This window comes from Colletotrichum lupini, chromosome 6, assembly GCF_023278565.1.
Source record: "Colletotrichum lupini chromosome 6, complete sequence".
Lineage (NCBI taxonomy): Eukaryota > Fungi > Ascomycota > Sordariomycetes > Glomerellales > Glomerellaceae > Colletotrichum > Colletotrichum lupini.
Window position 1 is genome coordinate 158,859 of NC_064679.1, and position 17,662 is coordinate 176,520.

Consider the following 17,662-nt stretch of genomic DNA (forward strand, 5'->3'; position numbering starts at 1 on the left):
AACTCGTCGTTCCTGCAGTTGCCTGTTCCAACCATCCTAATTGTAATTCAGTCTTGCTGGAATAATACGATGCTATGGCAGCTGTAATCGGTGACTACGTCTCTGATCCCTCCCGTTTCCATAACATGATTGCCAACCCGGGCATTCAACACCAACACTCGCACGATTCTCACTACCGATCCTCAAGTCGGTCAAGAGACGTCCCTGCACACCACGCGTCTGCGAGCCCGAGATACCAACATCCTACGAGCACCCCACCCACGCGTCAAAAGCGCCCCGAACAAGACTCGGCCGAGAAGCCCGCGCCCCCTAGCGCAGGTGCATCTCGCTTCCCCTCGCCTCCATCGTCTTCGTCGCCAACAGGTGCCAGGCCCCAGCATGCTGATAGCCCCGCATACATGGCAACCGATTCTCGCGATGCCGGCCATGCTGGTTCCGTAGTCGCCTCTGAACAGGCTCACCCCGCTCCTAGCCAAGACTCACAACCTCAGCAACCTTCGCCCGCATCCGATGGAAATGGTGTTGCCGGCGCCACAAACTCATACCCCCTCTCCGATGCCTCATCTCCCGTACAGCAACCCCAAGGCCAGACAATTCACATTCGCGACTTGGCCCATATCCAGAGTCTCGCTAAGGCCGACCTATTATCGGGTAATGGGCCGGGGATACTGAACGATCCGCCGCTGCAGGCGATGAAGTACGAGATCAGTGCGATGCCCATTGGCGACATCATTGAAATGGTCGCTGCCCTTCTCACCAAGATCACCACCACCAACGACCTGCAGCATGATGCTATGCAGCGCAACGTTGCGCATCAGCAACAGGCGAGCCAGAACAGCGAGTCAGGCAACGGCTCGCAAATGAGCCCGTTGAGCACGTCTGTGCTTGCTTTCCATGGCAAGAACATCCCTGCTATCACAATTCTCAGCTACTTGTCCCGCATTCACAAATACTGCCCGACCACCTATGAGGTCTTTTTGAGTTTGCTAGTCTACTTTGACCGCATGACGGAGCGAGTCAACGAGATGGTGGTCAAGCACGAGGAGGCACGGAGAGTGTCTACTTCGCAGTCAACTCCAAAGGCACAGTCGGCCGACGTCGAAATGCGTGACGAGGACGACGAAACCGACTCGGATCTTGCCGACGATGACGATGCGGACGAACAGAACACCAAGACGAGCGAGAGTACCGGTAGCATTGTACCTCAGCCGACACCTCCTGGCGCGCCCCCGGCGGCTACGTACTTTGTTGTCGACAGCTTCAATATCCATAGACTGGTCATTGCGGGCGTAACTTGCGCGAGCAAGTTCTTCTCAGACGTCTTTTACACCAACTCCAGATACGCCAAGGTATGTAAATGGTTGAAGTTGACCGATTTGTCTCGTCCAGTGCTCATTCTCATGTCTTAGGTCGGTGGTCTTCCGTTAGCCGAACTCAACCATCTCGAGCTTCAGTTCCTCCTATTGAACGATTTCCGCCTAGCGGTTCCCGTCGAAGATCTCGAGGCGTACGCGACCATGCTGGTCGAGTTTTACGCGCGGGAAGTGGTGGCACAGCGATCACGCCCTGCTGCTGTGACCGGTGGTGATTCCTAAGCAAATTTGCAATATTGCAATACTATGAGATTAATACCCTAAACTACGCTGATTTGGGGTCGAAGTGGTCTGCTATGGCTTGCTGGTACCTTTTACTAGCATCGCATCCTGGTAGAATCAACTTTTATACGTTTGGCTCGTTGGCACCTCAGAGCTTGGGAGGGATATTGGACATCTACTCATCCGACTGGGCACCAGAGGCTCGGAGCAGATTACAATTCTTGGGCGAACGGTGCCCACCGTTTCGTCAGGGCGTGTTTGGTATGACGTCGAGCGACCAATGGACCGATGACCAAGGAGAATGGATCAGTTTTTTTCCTCGAAATACCCGGATAGAACGGGTCTGTATGGAGTTTTCGTGGGCGGTATTATATTGCAAGTTCTGGTGGAGCGCATTTGAAGGCGACTTCATACGTTGATCTCATTACGAGTGGTGGATTTCGCGCGCGAGCTGTACATGGGCAACCAGACAGACGAAAGACGGAAGACGGGTTCTGTGATGAACGGGCAGGGGTTGGACTAGGCTACACTACACGCTACGTTACGTTCTAGACTTTGCGCGGGCATACTTGGGACAAGGCATTTGGTGTTCCGAGACTGACATAGATGGCGAGCATAATGAAATGTCCTGAGTACGAGAAATTTAATTGGAAGCCGGCCGAACTGCAGTCTTTGATTGATTTGTGATGGGCATGTGATAGGCAGTGTCTGTATGTGGATGACTCTTATTAAATGACCATGACAGGAATGGATTTGAAGCTAACTAATGATAGATAGTCTCGCCGCTCATCGAAAACTATCTTTAGCTACTCGCAAGGGAAATGCGGTTGAATGTGTGTCGGCTGCTGTCTCAACTTGCTCAGATTTCTCTTATCAAGCTACTTTAGGAAGAGTAGGAAGATGGTTCTCTTTACCAACATGTTCCTCGTAGGGTGGAAGAGCAGGTCAATTTACTGGAGCGTTGGGCAGGCTGACTGGGTGGGAGCAAATCCAGACGAGATGAGTTAAAAATGCAGTGTTAACTTGACATCACTACTTGCTTCACTGTGATTTTAACCCTTCCTGAGCGCTTGCGATTGCATCATCTACCGACGCATGAAGTATGCAAGAGGCCTACCTCCATTAGGCCTTGGAGAGAACGTGGGACTCAACACTGATTTCTGGATGTTCAACTACCTATCGGGGTGACTTACCTTATCTTATTTCGCAAAGTACCAGAGGGTTGCCTTTGTGGCAAGCCAGACATTAGGTGTTCAACCATCCAGGTCGTCTGTCTGACACGCTTAGCGCCGTCTAGCTTCGCGATGATGAAGTTGGACGGCGGGTGTGAAAACTGTGTATTCTGATGAAGAGCTGCCATTGAGGGTGCGAAGAGAGTAAACCAGGCCTTCCAAGACTTGCTATGCAACATAGTCATGCTGAGTATGGTCATCTCGGTGGTAGAATCTGGCGAAAGATGGTATGATCCTCCGTATTTTAACACAATTTTGTTGTAAGCATACTGAGGCTCTGAGCAGAGAGCACGGGAGGGGCTGAAATCGCAGTGTTCATGCAATCTTGACAAAATTATGTAGTCCAAATCAAGCGTCAAATGATTGGGGGCTTCCTCATGGTAACCTTGCTGGAGGCTTGCAGTCCTCGTGAATCATTCGTCCATCAATGTGCCCAACCCCAGCTGCCGCAGTCCCATGTTACATATGTTGAAAGCGATCCTGCCATTGAGAAACCAAACGCCAATCATCCCCTCATTGATCTTTTACTCCGTCACTTCCGGCATGTGGCAGACAACCTCGACGTTATTCCCCGAAGGATCAATCACAAATGCGCCGTAGTAGTCGGGATGATACTGCGGCCGCAACCCAGGCGCGCCATTATCCTTCCCCCCCGCCGCAAGAGCAGCCTTGTGAAACTCGTCAATTACTTTGCGGTCTGTGTTGAGGGTACATGATCAGCCAAAAACTTCTACAGCGTTACGAACCCCCGGCCACCAAGTACATAGTGAAGAACTTACTATCCGCCTTGAAGCCAATGTGGAGCGGGATATTCGCCTTGTCGACCTGGTGACAGGCGATCCAGAAATCGGGCCGCTGTACGCCGAGGCCGCAAGCGTATTCGTTTGGTTCGACGAACTTTTTGAAGCCGAGGGGGGCCAGGGCGGCGAGGTACCAGTCTACTGTTTCCTTGTAGATTGAGGCGGGGACGTAGAGGCCGATGTGATCGATGGACATGTTGGATGTAGTGGACGAGTACGCACTATGTGTGTTGAGGGATGAGAGAGACAAGATTCGTCGGATTTGTATGTTTGTATTGGGTTGAAGCTTTTGATAGTAGAGGAGGAGAAGAGAGGAGGGGAGGTTGGCGGGGTATTTTGTAGACAAATGGCGGTTTCCCTCTCTGCACGTTATCGCGTGGACTAGTTCGCGGGTATTGGAAAGTTCCGTCTTGGAATTGCGGCGCGAATGAGGCGCGAGTACACGTGCAAGAAGGGGGAACTGGGGGGCCAGGTATCACCGCAAGCAGCCGCCGGGTCTAGGAGGAGCACAGGAGTTAGACTAGAGTCGTGCCGGTCTGACTCAGATGGGAGCTACCGATGCCAAGCAATTAGGATAGTTGGTTTGCTGGGTAAGGCGCACGGGAATGTTTGCCATCTTTGCGCATTCAGATCATGTCTGTCAGCAACGTTGCCTGTTCGGGGTGGACTTTGGGAAGCTGTTGTACCTTAACACGGGAGATCCCCGCCCGGGGCTATCGGCGGGCTGAAGGCGCCAAGTGGGGCCGCGTAGGCAGCAGCTGCGCCGGGGCCGATGATTCTCGCCTTGTCTGAGGTGGGTCGTGCGGGGGAGATAAGTTTGGACGAATGGCGAGTGAAGAGATACCAGGAAGTTTTCACGGGTGCCTGCGGAGAGTCTGGTGTCTCTGCGTGAATCAAGGGTCCGATGAATACGAGACTGTAGAGGCTGATGTCACATTCACCGCCCCTTTGCATCACTCGCCGGCCGGCCGGTCTACGGTGTCTATGAGTACTGTTCATCCGGCCGGACTTTCGGCCAACGTCTGTCCTGGAAGGAGGTTACTGGTGATGAACCTGGAAACATGCTTTCCATCGTGTTACTACAATTTTGGTACAGGGTGCTATGCAACAGCGACGTTGCCATTCACGTCATTCTCAAATCTTTGCCAAGATGCTGCTGTTTATGCGGAACCTGACCATGGCGACTAGGCCAGCCGCCGCCAATGACAGAGAGCCAGCGTAGAACATGGCCGGACGGTACGCTTGAAGACCTCCCTCGGCGCCGCCATAGGCTTCAAGAAGATATCCGGCAATCGGCGAGCCCTACGTCGACCGCATTAGTATACCATACTTTTGAAAGGTAGTCAATATTGAAATCGTGCAACTCACCATGAGATAGCCGCCTGCCCATCCAGTCACAATCATGCTCATAGCGACAGAGACCCTCGCAGATCCAAACGTGTTCCCGACCACCGTAGGCATAGTCGAGAAGAAACCACCGTTCGAGACGCCATTGATAATGACAAAGGCAACCATGGGACCGAGCGACGTCGAGACGGGCCAAATGGCCAGGATACTGACCGCAGACAGCAACAGGGAGACGAAGAGCACGTTGAGCGCGCCAAATGCGTCGCAAAAGGCACCGCAGCAGATGCGGCCGATGGCAGAAGAGAAGTTGAACCCCGCTACCAGGCCGGCGCCCGTCGAGGAGGAGAGGCCGATGGATTTGGAGTAGAGGGGGAGGAAGAAGGGAGGGACGAAGAGGGGGAAGGTCCCGACTGCGCCGGCTAGGAAGACAAGGACGAAAGTGAGGGATTTGAAGAGACGCCTGCATTTCTGTGTTAGTGGCTGATACATGTTCCATCTCGGAGATCATGGCGAGAACGGGAAAAGAGGGCTTCTTACCACTCGACGAACCCAGTGCTACGGACGGGAACGCGCTCTTTGATGAGCCATGCTGCTGGGAGTCCCGTGGCCAGGGTGACAAGGGCAAGGACGCGGTAGGCCCATGCGGATCCGAGATGGTTGAGGAGGGCGTCGAGGGCGAAGCTGTTTACTGCGCCGCCGAGACCACCGCCGGCGAAGACGATGCCATTGGCAAGGCCGCGCTTGCGGCTGAAGTACTGTGCCGGGACCACAGAGACGATCTGGATGATCTCGTCAGCAACAAAGCTCAAAGCATTGGGCTACTTTGAGGAGCTCAGCTCACCGTGAAACATAAGCTTGACGATTTGTTAGCATATACAATTCGCAAAGAAGCTTCACGAAGGGACGACGTACCTCATCCCCAGGCCCATGATGACACCGCTCGTTGCAAACATGGCGCCCACATTCTTGACCGCGAAACTACTCAGCAACTCACTAACCCCCAACAGCGAAATCCCCAATAACCCCGTCTTCCTCGGCCCGATCCGCCTCATGACGCGCGAGTTGACAATAGCCAGCGCCGAGATGAGCGCCGCGGCCAGCGACCCGACGAACGAGAGCACGGCGGGGGTGCCGAGACCATCTTCGATGAGGGCGCCCTGGATGACGCCCCACGAGTACGAGGTGCCGATGATCCACCAGGCGACGACGAAGCAGCCGCCCACGACGACCCAGCCGTAGCCGCCTTCGGGGACGGTGGAGTCTGCTTCGCGGGAGGCTTGGAGGATCGGATCTGTGGCGTCGTCGACGTTGTGGGATGTGGATGTGAAGGGGGAGGGCTTTTGGGATACGTTGGCGGGGAGGGGACGGAGTTCTATGCCTGACGTGGAGGCTGAGGCTGATGCCGTTGCTGTTGTTGTGGTTGTTGACATGACGGCGAGTATTGGCTTGGTATGAGCTTTCCGGTGAACAATGCGAAGAATCAACAGCCTTCTCTCCTGGTGCGATTGTGCTCTCCTTGAGGGAAGACTATGCGATGAGCCAAGGAGTTGAATTGGTATCAGAGGTGAAAAGCGAGGTCAGCAATGGATGTCAAAAGTCGACGTGCCCCACCGACGCCCAGCGCGCCCTTCCGTTGACAGGCTCCGTTTCGATTAGCTTCCGGCTCGGCGGGGGAGTGCCGGACGCCGAGTGAATTGACCGTGGGCCCGCCAAGGTCCGTTGAACTGTGTTTCCCATCTTCCGGGGTGCCGGGACTGGAGCACGGGTTTAAGTTGACGGAGCCAAGATGTCGTTAGTATTCAGCACCACACTAGTGTCGTGATGGATGCATGCAGCTTGGGACATGTGCTTGTGGGTACAGTTATCGATACCGAGCTCAGGGAGCCGGTGTAAGTGAGAGGCATCCATCTTTCCTGGGAAAATTCCTCGAGCTCCTAAAGAAACGACTCTTATTCTACCACTGAATGTTTAAGTTGCAACGCTATCTAGAAAAAAAAAACCCACCATTATCTGTATTCGTATGGATATACGAAGTACATGATCCAGAAAGCTTGTCTATGAGATCGCCATCCTGCGGGGAAAGATGGCGAGGGCGGGGTTCTTCAGATTCGTCACCAATTAAAGTTAAATGACGTTGCATCAGCCCAAAGAGCAGCCCCATTCCGCTCGGGAATCGGCTAGCGAGGGCTCGGAGGACCCCTGCCAACCGCCAGGACAGGAGCGGGAGCTAGGAAACTGTAACTTGCGCCGGCCAGTCTCTGGGGTTGCAACTTGATATGGTGCTGTTGTGATGAACGCAGTGGAAAGTATCATCGAGCTTTCTTGGGTTTCTTGAGTCTTGTTGATAGAATCATGATCGATCAAGTGGGGATGGTCTTGGTCTTGTGCTGTTCCTCACTTAGTACCTGTAAAAACCAGAATTAAGGGCAGGTGTAATTCATATGCAAGTTGACGTGGTATTACACACAGAAATCGTCACAACATGACCTTGAATGTGAGAATTCACATGTCCATACAGATACTATGGAAAGTCTAATCCACAAAGGGGCGTTGGGAGACAGAACATGCCGGTGGGATGAAGAGGTTTGGGTCGGGCAAGAACGAGTTAGACCGACAGCATCAATTACATGGAGTGAATCCTAGCGCATCTGAAGTAAGGTCTTCCCCATGATCTGAGAGCGGATGAGATGGGATGACAGAACCTTGAGCCCGTGGCAGCATCCGAACTCCATACTACATAATGTATGAGCTTCACGGTTGGATATGATCTCATGCTGCGCGTCTCAACCTCTGAATGAATTAGGCGAGTACTGATTGGATTGAATTGGAGGACGGCCGTTTTGCGGTGTCATCCGGTTTGTGACGGAATCTGGAAGCGAGATTGAGGCACCTGCCCTGGTTACCTTAGGTAAAGGTAAAGGTAGGAGGAATACGGAATAGGTACGGAGTACGGAGTACGTATGAGATACGGGTATGCTAAACCGAGCAAGTCCCATCCCGTCTTGGCATTCGGCAGGCGCGCTTGCCAGTCACGATGCTTCCATTTCTTCCAGGTACCTTATCTTCTGTGACCAGTTTGCAGCAAGAAGGGTATTTCGTACCTTGTTCAAGTTGTGCGTGGCTTCCCTTTCTCAGGCCAGTGACGTACCACATCACGGGATGCTTGGGGCATTGGATGAAGCAAGGGAAGGTACGAGATTATTGAGGGAGGCACAAAAGGGAGAAAGAGCAGGAGAGGAAGGGGTGAGTAAAAATACACGGAAGTTGCTGCCGGTGGCTCTTGGCAGCTGGAATTAGGTGTGTTAGTCAGCCAGAAGTCGTCGTAATGCTTTCCCAAATTTTTCTCCAGGTGTGGATCCCCTCGGACCCTCCTCCTCCTCCATCGTCCCAGTCACCACCCGCGCCTTGCCCGCGTCTCCGCTGGCCTCGCCTTTCCTCTTCCCGCCCCAAAGGACCCCAAGACCAACGAGGACCCAAGACCCCAAGACTTTCTTGTTTTCCCCCCCATTCCCGACTTACTCGGACACACACACACACATACTCACCCCTCCAAGCGTCAAGACTTGCAACGTCCCGCCGCGCGTTCAACTCTTTCTTCCTCTTTCTCTTGTCCTCGTTCTCGTCTTGATCGCGCCGGCCCCGGATTCAGTCTCACCCTTAACCTAATCTCATCTTATTCTACCAGAGATCAGGTAGTCTCTCTATCTGTCTATCAGATCTCCCTTTCCGGTCCGAACCTTGTTTTGCGCACCTCGCCCTTCCTGGAACTACACCCACCAAGTACACACTTCGCTTCACTTCACCTACACCAACTATGGCTGCCTCCTCTTCTTCCCAGCAATCCAAGGTCCTCATCCTCGATGGTGGCCTCGGCACTTCCTTGGAAGACAAGTACGGCATCAAGTTCGAGTCAGCCACCACGCCTCTCTGGTCTACCCATCTTCTCGTCGATGGCCAGGACACCCTGCTCGCCTGCCAGAAAGACTTTGGAGATGTACCCGTTGACATCATCCTCACTGCCACCTACCAGTTATCCATTCACGGCTTTGCCAACACCCGCACTGCCCAGTTCCCCAACGGTATCGACAAAGCCAACATTGGCAACTTCATCCAGGACGCCATTCGTATTGCCGATGAGGCGGGACGTTCCCAAGGGAGCAAGACAGCTCTCAGCATCGGTCCCTATGGAGCTTGCATGATCCCTGGCCAAGAGTACAGCGGCGCTTATGACGCCGACCACGATACTCTCGAGAAGCTCCGTGACTGGCATGCCGAGCGGCTCCAGCTGTTCCAATCTGCCGCCGCCTTCTCTTCCCCCGTCAGCTATGTCGCCATTGAGACGATCCCACGCACAGATGAGATCAAGGCCGTGAGGCAGGCCCTGGATAAGACCCAAGTCTTGGCATCTGAGACTCCCATTCCTTTCTGGATCGCGACGCTTTTCCCGAGAGAGGACGGCCTTCTGCCCGATGGTTCTTCCATCAAGGAGGCTGTGACGGCTATGCTCAGCCGTGACGTTGCCACGAGCCATCCCTGGGGTATCGGCATCAACTGCACCAAGGTGTGGAAGTTGGAGTCTCTCATTCAGAGCTACGAATCCGCTGTCAAGGAACTCATCCAGGAGGGCGCCGTCGACGCCGCTCCCGCCCTTATTCTCTACCCGGATGGCACCAACGGTGAAGTCTACAACACGACGACCCAAAAGTGGGAGCTTCCCCAAGGATCACAACACCCTACCACTTCATGGGAAGCCCAACTCTCACAAGTGGTCTCTAACGCCGAATCTCGAGGATTGTGGAAACAGATTGTTGTGGGTGGATGCTGCAAGGCAAGCCACGCTGATATTGCTCGGCTCCGAACTGCAGTAGAAGGCCTATCTCGGTAGAAAAAAACAGGACCAACATTTCTTGACCGGCTTCCACCTCCGACTCCGACTCCGTTCTCGGCGTTCGGTACCGTGCCGAACGCCTCTCTCCCGGCCCTCCGAGATTGACCACCGCCGGCCTGGTTGTACCATGCACCATGCACCTTGCACCATGCTCCAAAGCAAAACAAAGACGTATCCCAAAAGGAAGCCCTCTATCCGGTGGTATCGCTGCCCAATGCAAAAGAGGGAGTCTCCCCTCTAGTGGCCAGTACGGCCAAAGCAAAAGAAAAAAAGAAAAGGCATTTCATGTCATCATTCCAAGTTGTCTTTTTTCCCTCATTTCTTCCAACCTTGTCTCGTTGTTATCGCTTGGGCTTTCCAGTCGTCGAAGCGCTTCTGTCTCTTTTGCTGTTCCTTCTCGTTCCACGCCGCGATCGGCTGGATGGGTAGCCTGGCGAGCATCTCGTCCAGGTCGAAATGGCGTCTGAGTTCGCCGTTGACGCGGATCTGAATGGTCCCGATGCCTTCGTACAGGGCGGCGCCGAAGTCGGCCCAATCACGATACATGGACAGGAGACCTCCGATCTGGCAGCACATGAAGAAAGCCAGCTTCTCGACCGGGATGAGGTGCTCCTTGCCTTGTGGCGGACGGGGCCAAGTGATCCCCCGGCTCTCTCGCTTTTCCGCGTCCATGACCATGGTGGTGAACCTTTCAAACATGTCATGGGCGGGCGGCCGCGGTGCACCGCCGGAGACGAGCCGATCGTGCTTCTGGCCAGGGGGCGGTGGCAGAACGTCGAGCACGAGGTTCTTGATGGTGAATTTTGCCGGGTCGGCGACGATACTACTGAAGGCGGTCGGGCCATACTGCAAATAACCAGACAGCATGGCGTAGAAATTCCAGACGATGAAGGGCGGACCGCCGCTACCGCCTCGAAACTGTTCCTCGTTCTTCCAGTCAGGGTTGACATCGGAGGGGGGGTCGAAAATTCGAAATTGGACTCGGACGCTGTCGGCATGGCGGGTCGCTCTTGGCACCGCGAGCCAAGTCGGCCACAAGCCACATTCTTTGACATACATTACATCGAGACGGCAATGCGTCCCCCTTGTCGCAAGCAGCGCCTTGGCTTCGGCGTGTATCTGTCGATTGACGAGGAAGATGTTGGTGTTGGGGGAGCCGGAAGGCGGGGAGCGAATCTTCTTCTCAACCCAAATGTCGTGGCCATCGAAAAAACCTTTGCCCTTGTATTCGCGCCTCTTACGGTCCTGGCTGACTGAGGGATTGGGCGGCGGTTGGCGGTCGGGAAGGAAGATGCATTCGCCGAGGATCAAGTCGCGAATTTCCCGCGGGATGCTGAGCAAACCGACGACCATGTTTGTTGTTGTGGTGTTGTGCGATTTTGATGTTTGCTGCAAAAAAGGGAATTTGCCTATACAAACGCAACCGCACAACTGGAGAGACGAACAGACACTTTGGGTGAGAGTGTCGCACAGAGAGGGGGTGGGCAGTGGGCAGTGGTGGTGGGCAGGGAACAGGACTAATCGACAGAAATTCGATGGGGTGGGGTGGCAACGGCGGGCAGCAAATGGAAACAGATGGGATGCAGGATGAACAGCAGTCTGGAAGTCAAGGACGACTGACTGGCAGGCTAGTACAAAGGTATAGTACAAAGGTACGGTGACCCTGACTGACCTACTGACTACCAGGTATCACCTGCAGCAGCAAGCAGCAGGGCAGCCAAAAAGAAGTCGGTCGAGTCGTGGAGGGCGAAAATTTACTCGAAAAAGGCACCACAGAAAAGTCGGGGTTCGAGGTCGAGTGAGGCGCAGCACGCAGCTCGCAGCGGCAGCGGAGTCGGCCCTTTGACCAACGACGTCATTCGACGGTGCGAAGGCGGGCCAAGAGGAGGAGACAGAAAAAAAAAAGAAGAAGGGCAGAATTTCGAGGGGCCGACGAGAGATCCAAAAAAGCCGGATACCGAATCAACGAAAAAGGCGCGATGAAAGTCAAAAAAGTAATGGGGAATTTTCGGATACCTGGACACGACGGGAGATGGTAGACGGGAACGGGAGGATGGATGATGGATGGGGTGGGCCGGGTAAGGTATTGTGTGTGTGCTTGTCGGTGTCGGTGTTGTGCACGAGGCCATCTACCAGTTCCCAGGAATTATCTGGGAGAGGGGATCGGATAAATGGGCTGCCATGCGATGCGTATTGTAGTAAGTTGCAGCGCCACTGACTGACTAACTGTGAGATGCAGGGGAACTTCTTTCTTTCGTTCTGGATTTGAGTTTTTGGGTGCTGCTTCGTGCTGCTTCTTTCGCGCTGAAAAAGTTGATGGCGAAGAGGGCGAGGTTGCGTACGCGCGAGTGCGTGTGCGTGCTTGTGCTTTTGCTTGATTCAGCTTGGGTTCTTTTGCTCCAGGGAGTGCAGCTGTAAGTAAGTAAGGTAAGGTAAATGTAGGTCAACTCGGTCTGGAGCGCGCCGAGCTGACCATATGGGAGAATTGTCAATGGATGATGGATGATGGATGATGCTACGCCTCACTCGAGCCCATGTCCATGCGACTGACTGACTGATGAACAGTCTACCTAATTCCAAGTAATTACCTACTACAAAGCAAAGCGGCAGCAAGAGAAGAGAGAGCATTGACCGACGGGCCAGACGTAAAGAGCTGTGGCCCGTGGCGCGGAACCAGAGTCATCGGTAGCCTCCCCGTTAGCTCCCCGAGACAGACACAGACAGAAACAGGAACAAAAGAAATTTTGGGAAATAAAAATAAATAAAAATCATACACCAGTGCCAGTACCAGTCCAGCCAGTCTCCAGTGAGTGAGTGAATAGTGGCCAGTCATCAAAGGAGATACCGGGAGCGGAGCGAGTGCGTGCGGGCGTTTCTGCGGTGTGTGGTTGTCAAATGCAGTGCAGTGCCGTACCTTTTACCCCATATCCTCTCGTCTCTCCATCCGGAAGAGAGGGGGGAAAGCCCATGACTGGATGGGGGGGATGGATCGGGGATCCATTACGCTGCTGCTGATGCAGAAACCAGCGGCCGGACTGACTAAGAGCAAGAAAGAAAGGAAAAGAGAGAGACGGCCAGGCCCAAGCCAGTTTCTTTACTGTGAAGCTGCTGCGCCTCGGTGGTTGTTATATAGCGCTGCCTGTGAGTACGTAAGTATACTTGATGTATGTCTGCTTCAGTACGGCGTTCTACATCTGTGTCCGAATTTCTGCGTATGTAGGCGCATGTCTTGACCGGTTTGGGGTTGCTGATGGCTCATACTCGTGGCTGGGTTTGCTGGGCATCGGCATCCAGGGTTCTTGGTCCTGCTCTGTTCTGTCGGGTCCGTCGCCCCTCTCACTCACGCGAGCTGCCGAGGGTTTGCTCAGGGTTCTCTTGCCAGGCCCTGCTGCTGTTTCCTCTGCGTTGCCCGGGCTCTACGTAGTATGCATTTCTGATGGGGGATCCTCTGGCACACAGAACGGAGGATGGAGCCCCCGGGATCGGTAGCTGGTTGCTGAAGGGGGTTTAGTAAGAGGGATTTTGTGTCCGGGGCATGTGCTTCGCGCCGCCGCTGCTGGTGCTCGTGGGACGTGGAGACCATCCCCATCAGCCAAACCAACGGGCGCGGGCGCGACGATGAAGAGAACTGGGATGAGCCATGGTTGAGAAGCTGGAGGCCGCCTACGGGACTGGGTCTACCGGCCTTGAACATTTTTCTCTCTCGCAGGACGCACTATCTTTGCAGTGAAGACCAGTTTTGGCGGGGGCGCGCGTGATGGGATCGACACTACCTTGGTTCAGCGGGTTTATCACTCACTCACTCTCACTCTTACACCTCACTGTGGGGGGGTTCCCAGTCTGAGGGAAATGCCGTTGATTGTGGTCAACGTCAAACGAAGCCAAATTAACAGCGCGAAAAAAAAATAAACCCCCCATCTAAATTAAGCGCGGCCGAGGAGGGAGCAGCGCGAGTGCTCTATACTCCGTACGTAGTAGCTAGATTATTTCCCCTTCCTTCCAGGGTTTCGGCGCCGACCAGTACACACACTCTCCTGGGCAGCAGAATGAGAGTGAGAGTGAGAGTGAGAGTGAGAGCGAGAGCAACGGGGCAAGCCTGACTTCGGCTTGAGAGGTTTTTTCTGTCTGCCCAGTGCAGTTGTTACAATGATGAACGGGCACAGCCCCAGGCCCTAAAGTCGGCACTCACTACTGGCACATACGCAGGACGGAGTAGGGCGCGGCGGTGATTTGTATTGATTGGAGACTCTTCGTGGTCGATCGCCGGTCAGAGACCAGATTTGGGTGTATCTTGAGCGGCCGTTTTGGATCTCTCTCGTTTTCGCCTTTCTTTGAATGACTGAGGTGCAAATGCGGCAAGCATCGCTTTGCGGTAGATGAACATTAAAGGCTTGGAAATCGCAGGCGAGTGGCAGTGTAAGTACGTACACACTGATTTGCCATCTAGACATGTAATTCAGTACGCAGTACGGATACCCAGTACATCTCTGCTTCGCTCTTCAAGTCGCGGCCCGAGGACTTGCTTCTGGTAGAAAGAACAAGAATAGAAGCAGGCATTGAACTAAACAACAAAGGAGTCGGCACATGGGAATGTAGGTAGGTAGGCGGCAAGCCAGGCCGGTTTAACAAGCGGCAGACTAACAGACCGCCGAAGAAGCGGGATGAGCTTGTTTGACGATGCGATGCGGCATCACCGCCTCTTCTTTACTGTGGGAGACCGCAATAAACAAGCATCGACGGATCATGGAAAGACGGGCTGGAGGGCAACGCGTGGTGGCCGCCGCAGCCTCTAGAAGTTGGCTAACGCCTCAGACACCTCACTGAGTTAGGGTGGCTCTGCTTCTCCAAATAACTTGCCCAAAAGTCGGCACATGCCGACTTCAAAGTGCCTGAAAATGTAAGATTGATGGCCGGCATGGGCGCCGGCGAAAGGGCCGGGTTGGATTTGGAGTGTGGTCCCGGGGGCTGTGGAGTCCCACAAAGATGAGTTCGTGAAGAGCAAATGAGTATCCGTAATCCCTCGGGTGTCCGTATCCCAGAGTGAACAGAAAAAGGCGCACAGCGAAGATGACGAGAGAAAAACATGAGGATAGCTGGCTTGAGCTGCACTGGAGCTGGCTCCTGAACACTCTCCAATTGGACAAATGACGCGACGCGGGATGTTGAAGCTGAGCAGACAAAATTTGGGGGTGAGGGAGGAGGACTGGATTCGGCATGCGTCTCGTCTTAGCTCCCCCAGCTTTCTTGTGTAACGAATGTCGCATTGGAATGTTGCGACCATGGATGGCACTTTGAACGCAGCGACCTGGCTCAGAGACGAAAGAGGATGCAGCCAGGCCAGCCAGCCCTGAGCCAGCAGCTCTCTGGATGTGGGCATCCCGGACGCGGGCACCGCTAACTGCTTGCAGCAAACCGAGACATGGCCACTGTTTTCTCCACACCTCACAACTCACATTGCAGCGGCGGTCAGCTCCTGCGCTGTGCCTGTTCGGCCGGTCCCCCGTGGTGGTGGGTGGGTGAGTGTTACTGGTGATGGGAATGCGTTGTTGTTGTTGGAGAAACGGTGTAAGAAGAAGCATGTCGAGCACTTGCACCAGAAGGGGACAGATGGATTGTGGCAGTGCCAGCGTAGCAAGCTCTTGAGTCTCCCCTCCTGCATTTCGTTCCTCTCTGATCGCCTTTCAACTGCTTTGCAGCGGCACTGCAGCAGTGTCTCTTGCATGTTCCCATATAGAACCTATAAGCCAGCGGCGGCAGACCGACAATCATCGGGAATGGAAACTTGTAGCGGGACCAATCTTGTTGGTTCTCTGCCCTCAATCTATCAAAGGTACTCGAGTAGCGAAGCTGGTAGCAAAGCTGGATTCAAGCTACACGGTAAGCTAGCTGAGAGGATCTCGAATGGACGGATGGATCGATGGTTCGGCCAGTGAGATGAGTGCAAAAGCTAGATGCAGGGCTGTAGAGGAGGGCAGACCGTAACGGGTTCTGCGGGCAAGGGAAGCGAGGGGCGTGAACGTGGACTCTCGAAGGGGGTAGGGGGTAGGGGGGCATTTGGAGGGTAAGGGGACCTTTTCTGTGTGTCTCAGTGAGTCTTGTCATGGACTACTCATGGCTCTGGGACTCGGGAGAGATGATGGAGGCCGAGGGAGGTCAAGAGACAAGAACAGAAACAAGAACAAGATCAGAGGATGGATCATGGACCAGGACGCACATGGGCGCGGGAGCCCTCTTCCTCCTCCTCCACACATCCTCTCCACAACCCGCACCAAAGCCAAGCCGAGTAATAAGTGGTCAGCATCGCCAACCTGGTCAACCATCTCTGGTCAGTGGTCAGTGGTAGGTCATACCTACTCCGTCTCCGTAGTGTAACTGTCTATAGTACGGATCCAGGAAGGGCTAGGTAGGTAAATAAACCAAAGGACCAAGGGACCAAGGACCCAAGGCAAGGTAGAGGACGGGTATCGAGCGTAGTGCCGCGAGCACGGGGCAGGATGCGCCAAAACCTTGATTGGTTGTCACTGGCAAAGTCCTTTGAGAGCCTCTCTTGCGCCAAGAGATACTTGGATATCCAACTCTCAAGACTTCACCAACGTGTAATTTCGCATCAACGCCTCCAACCCTTTCTATGAGCGATTTATCACCCTCAATACTTGCACCCTTTTCCCTCCTTTCATTAACTTTTTCTACCAGGCCCGTTGTTTACCTACCATGGCCGCTCTCTTTCAGTTCTGCGGCTCCCATTTTTATTTTATTTTTCCTTTTCCCGTTCTAAACGCCCTCCCCCCCCCCCCCCCCCCCCCAGCCAGACAACCAACCACCCCCCGTCCACCCCATCATCGTCTCCTCCAAAGCGCAACCGAGCCTCCTCCTGGCAGTGCCCTTCTCCCCCTTGGTCCTTGGTGCGGCCGCACGCAACGTTGTTTCTGTGACACGCCTCTCGCTCTTGATTTGGACACCTCTCGTCTGCTCGCTGGCCCTGCTCATTTCAAAACAGCCCGGCCTGGCTTAGCCGCGCCGGAGCAAAAAACAAAAAAGTCTTGCGCATGAGGCATGAGATTCCCGTGTCCCCGTAGGCTGTCAGACGTGTCGGCCACAGTACGCTCGGCACGTTGGATTCTCAGTGCCATTTCACCGCCTCCTGGCGCCGTAGATACAACCGCCGTCCAACCTCCATCCTTCTTCGCACGTCGCCCGTCGGCTCTGCTCGTCGAGTCGTTCGTCTAGTGCTCCGTAAGAGTAGTTGCTGATGTTGCCTTTAACGGCCAGGTCTTGGCCCTTGGGGCCTTGTTCCTGTTTGTCATTGCTCACCACATTCGTGCTCGTCTCCTCGCCCATGCCTTGTCTTGTCTCTTGTATCGTCTGCCCTGAACTGGGGAACGCGACTTGTGAACTTGCACCCCCATTCCCTCCTCCTTCTCTTGACTATACGCCCTGCCCATACCATCCCATCCCATCCAACCGACTCCTCGGGAGTCAGAAGAAAAAGCCGCTCGCTTGGTGTTTCCCGTGTCTCCCCCCCTCCCTTTCCTGCGACCAAAACAGGCTCTTGTTGTGTTCCTCTTACTTGACACCATCCCAAGTCGATCCAAGTCAAGCAAAGCGTCGAGTCCCAGCCCATGCCATGTGATGGAATAAATGCGGATGCCGCAATCTCCGCAATGGCGGTGCGGCGTGTACGGTACCGTACCTTTTGGGAGAGGCTGATTGTCTCTCGTAAACATTTGCATACCCAAATGCCAAGAGCACATGATAGACATGAGGGTTAAGACGGATACCCTCTTCTGGACTTCCCGTCCC

At 54.2% G+C, this 17,662-nt stretch overlaps 11 protein-coding genes across 11 annotated transcripts; 3 read left to right on the forward strand and 8 right to left on the reverse strand.

Annotated features, from left to right (window-relative positions):
• Nucleotides 1-74: 74 nt before the first annotated feature.
• CLUP02_11522 (cyclin) lies at nt 75-2,327 on the forward strand (the record flags this gene model as incomplete). Its single annotated transcript, XM_049290490.1, has 6 exons — nt 75-1,349; nt 1,410-1,574; nt 1,661-1,936; nt 1,998-2,091; nt 2,148-2,220; nt 2,297-2,327. 6 exons carry the CDS (start codon nt 75-77, stop codon nt 2,325-2,327), a joined length of 1,914 nt encoding a protein of 637 aa, XP_049147635.1.
• Nucleotides 2,328-3,351: 1,024 nt separating this feature from the next.
• Nucleotides 3,352-3,823, reverse strand: CLUP02_11523 (glyoxalase/bleomycin resistance protein/dioxygenase; the record flags this gene model as incomplete). Its single annotated transcript, XM_049290491.1, has 2 exons — nt 3,352-3,524; nt 3,607-3,823. The coding sequence occupies 2 exons, from the start codon at nt 3,821-3,823 to the stop codon at nt 3,352-3,354; spliced, it is 390 nt and encodes a 129-aa protein (XP_049147636.1).
• Nucleotides 3,824-4,761: 938 nt separating this feature from the next.
• Nucleotides 4,762-6,404, reverse strand: CLUP02_11524 (major facilitator superfamily transporter; the record flags this gene model as incomplete). Its single annotated transcript, XM_049290492.1, has 5 exons — nt 4,762-4,929; nt 4,996-5,434; nt 5,512-5,753; nt 5,816-5,828; nt 5,887-6,404. 5 exons carry the CDS (start codon nt 6,402-6,404, stop codon nt 4,762-4,764), a joined length of 1,380 nt encoding a protein of 459 aa, XP_049147637.1.
• Nucleotides 6,405-6,980: 576 nt separating this feature from the next.
• CLUP02_11525 (uncharacterized protein) lies at nt 6,981-7,287 on the reverse strand (the record flags this gene model as incomplete). The annotated part of the gene is made up of 2 exons (XM_049290493.1): nt 6,981-7,074; nt 7,172-7,287. The coding sequence occupies 2 exons, from the start codon at nt 7,285-7,287 to the stop codon at nt 6,981-6,983; spliced, it is 210 nt and encodes a 69-aa protein (XP_049147638.1).
• Nucleotides 7,288-8,788: 1,501 nt separating this feature from the next.
• Nucleotides 8,789-9,842, forward strand: CLUP02_11526 (homocysteine S-methyltransferase; the record flags this gene model as incomplete). The annotated part of the gene is made up of 3 exons (XM_049290494.1): nt 8,789-9,343; nt 9,563-9,678; nt 9,779-9,842. The coding sequence occupies 3 exons, from the start codon at nt 8,789-8,791 to the stop codon at nt 9,840-9,842; spliced, it is 735 nt and encodes a 244-aa protein (XP_049147639.1).
• A 335-nt stretch (nt 9,843-10,177) lies between these two features.
• On the reverse strand, nt 10,178-11,215 carry CLUP02_11527 (uncharacterized protein; the record flags this gene model as incomplete). Its single annotated transcript, XM_049290495.1, has 1 exon — nt 10,178-11,215. One exon carries the CDS (start codon nt 11,213-11,215, stop codon nt 10,178-10,180), a length of 1,038 nt encoding a protein of 345 aa, XP_049147640.1.
• Nucleotides 11,216-14,034: 2,819 nt separating this feature from the next.
• On the reverse strand, nt 14,035-14,313 carry CLUP02_11528 (uncharacterized protein; the record flags this gene model as incomplete). The annotated part of the gene is made up of 1 exon (XM_049290496.1): nt 14,035-14,313. One exon carries the CDS (start codon nt 14,311-14,313, stop codon nt 14,035-14,037), a length of 279 nt encoding a protein of 92 aa, XP_049147641.1.
• A 429-nt stretch (nt 14,314-14,742) lies between these two features.
• CLUP02_11529 (uncharacterized protein) lies at nt 14,743-15,441 on the reverse strand (the record flags this gene model as incomplete). Its single annotated transcript, XM_049290497.1, has 1 exon — nt 14,743-15,441. One exon carries the CDS (start codon nt 15,439-15,441, stop codon nt 14,743-14,745), a length of 699 nt encoding a protein of 232 aa, XP_049147642.1.
• Nucleotides 15,442-15,960: 519 nt separating this feature from the next.
• Nucleotides 15,961-16,113, reverse strand: CLUP02_11530 (uncharacterized protein; the record flags this gene model as incomplete). Its single annotated transcript, XM_049290498.1, has 1 exon — nt 15,961-16,113. The coding sequence occupies one exon, from the start codon at nt 16,111-16,113 to the stop codon at nt 15,961-15,963; it is 153 nt and encodes a 50-aa protein (XP_049147643.1).
• A 243-nt stretch (nt 16,114-16,356) lies between these two features.
• CLUP02_11531 (uncharacterized protein) lies at nt 16,357-17,112 on the forward strand (the record flags this gene model as incomplete). The annotated part of the gene is made up of 2 exons (XM_049290499.1): nt 16,357-16,458; nt 16,939-17,112. The coding sequence occupies 2 exons, from the start codon at nt 16,357-16,359 to the stop codon at nt 17,110-17,112; spliced, it is 276 nt and encodes a 91-aa protein (XP_049147644.1).
• CLUP02_11532 (uncharacterized protein) lies at nt 16,994-17,200 on the reverse strand (the record flags this gene model as incomplete). Its single annotated transcript, XM_049290500.1, has 1 exon — nt 16,994-17,200. One exon carries the CDS (start codon nt 17,198-17,200, stop codon nt 16,994-16,996), a length of 207 nt encoding a protein of 68 aa, XP_049147645.1.
• Nucleotides 17,201-17,662: the final 462 nt, after the last annotated feature.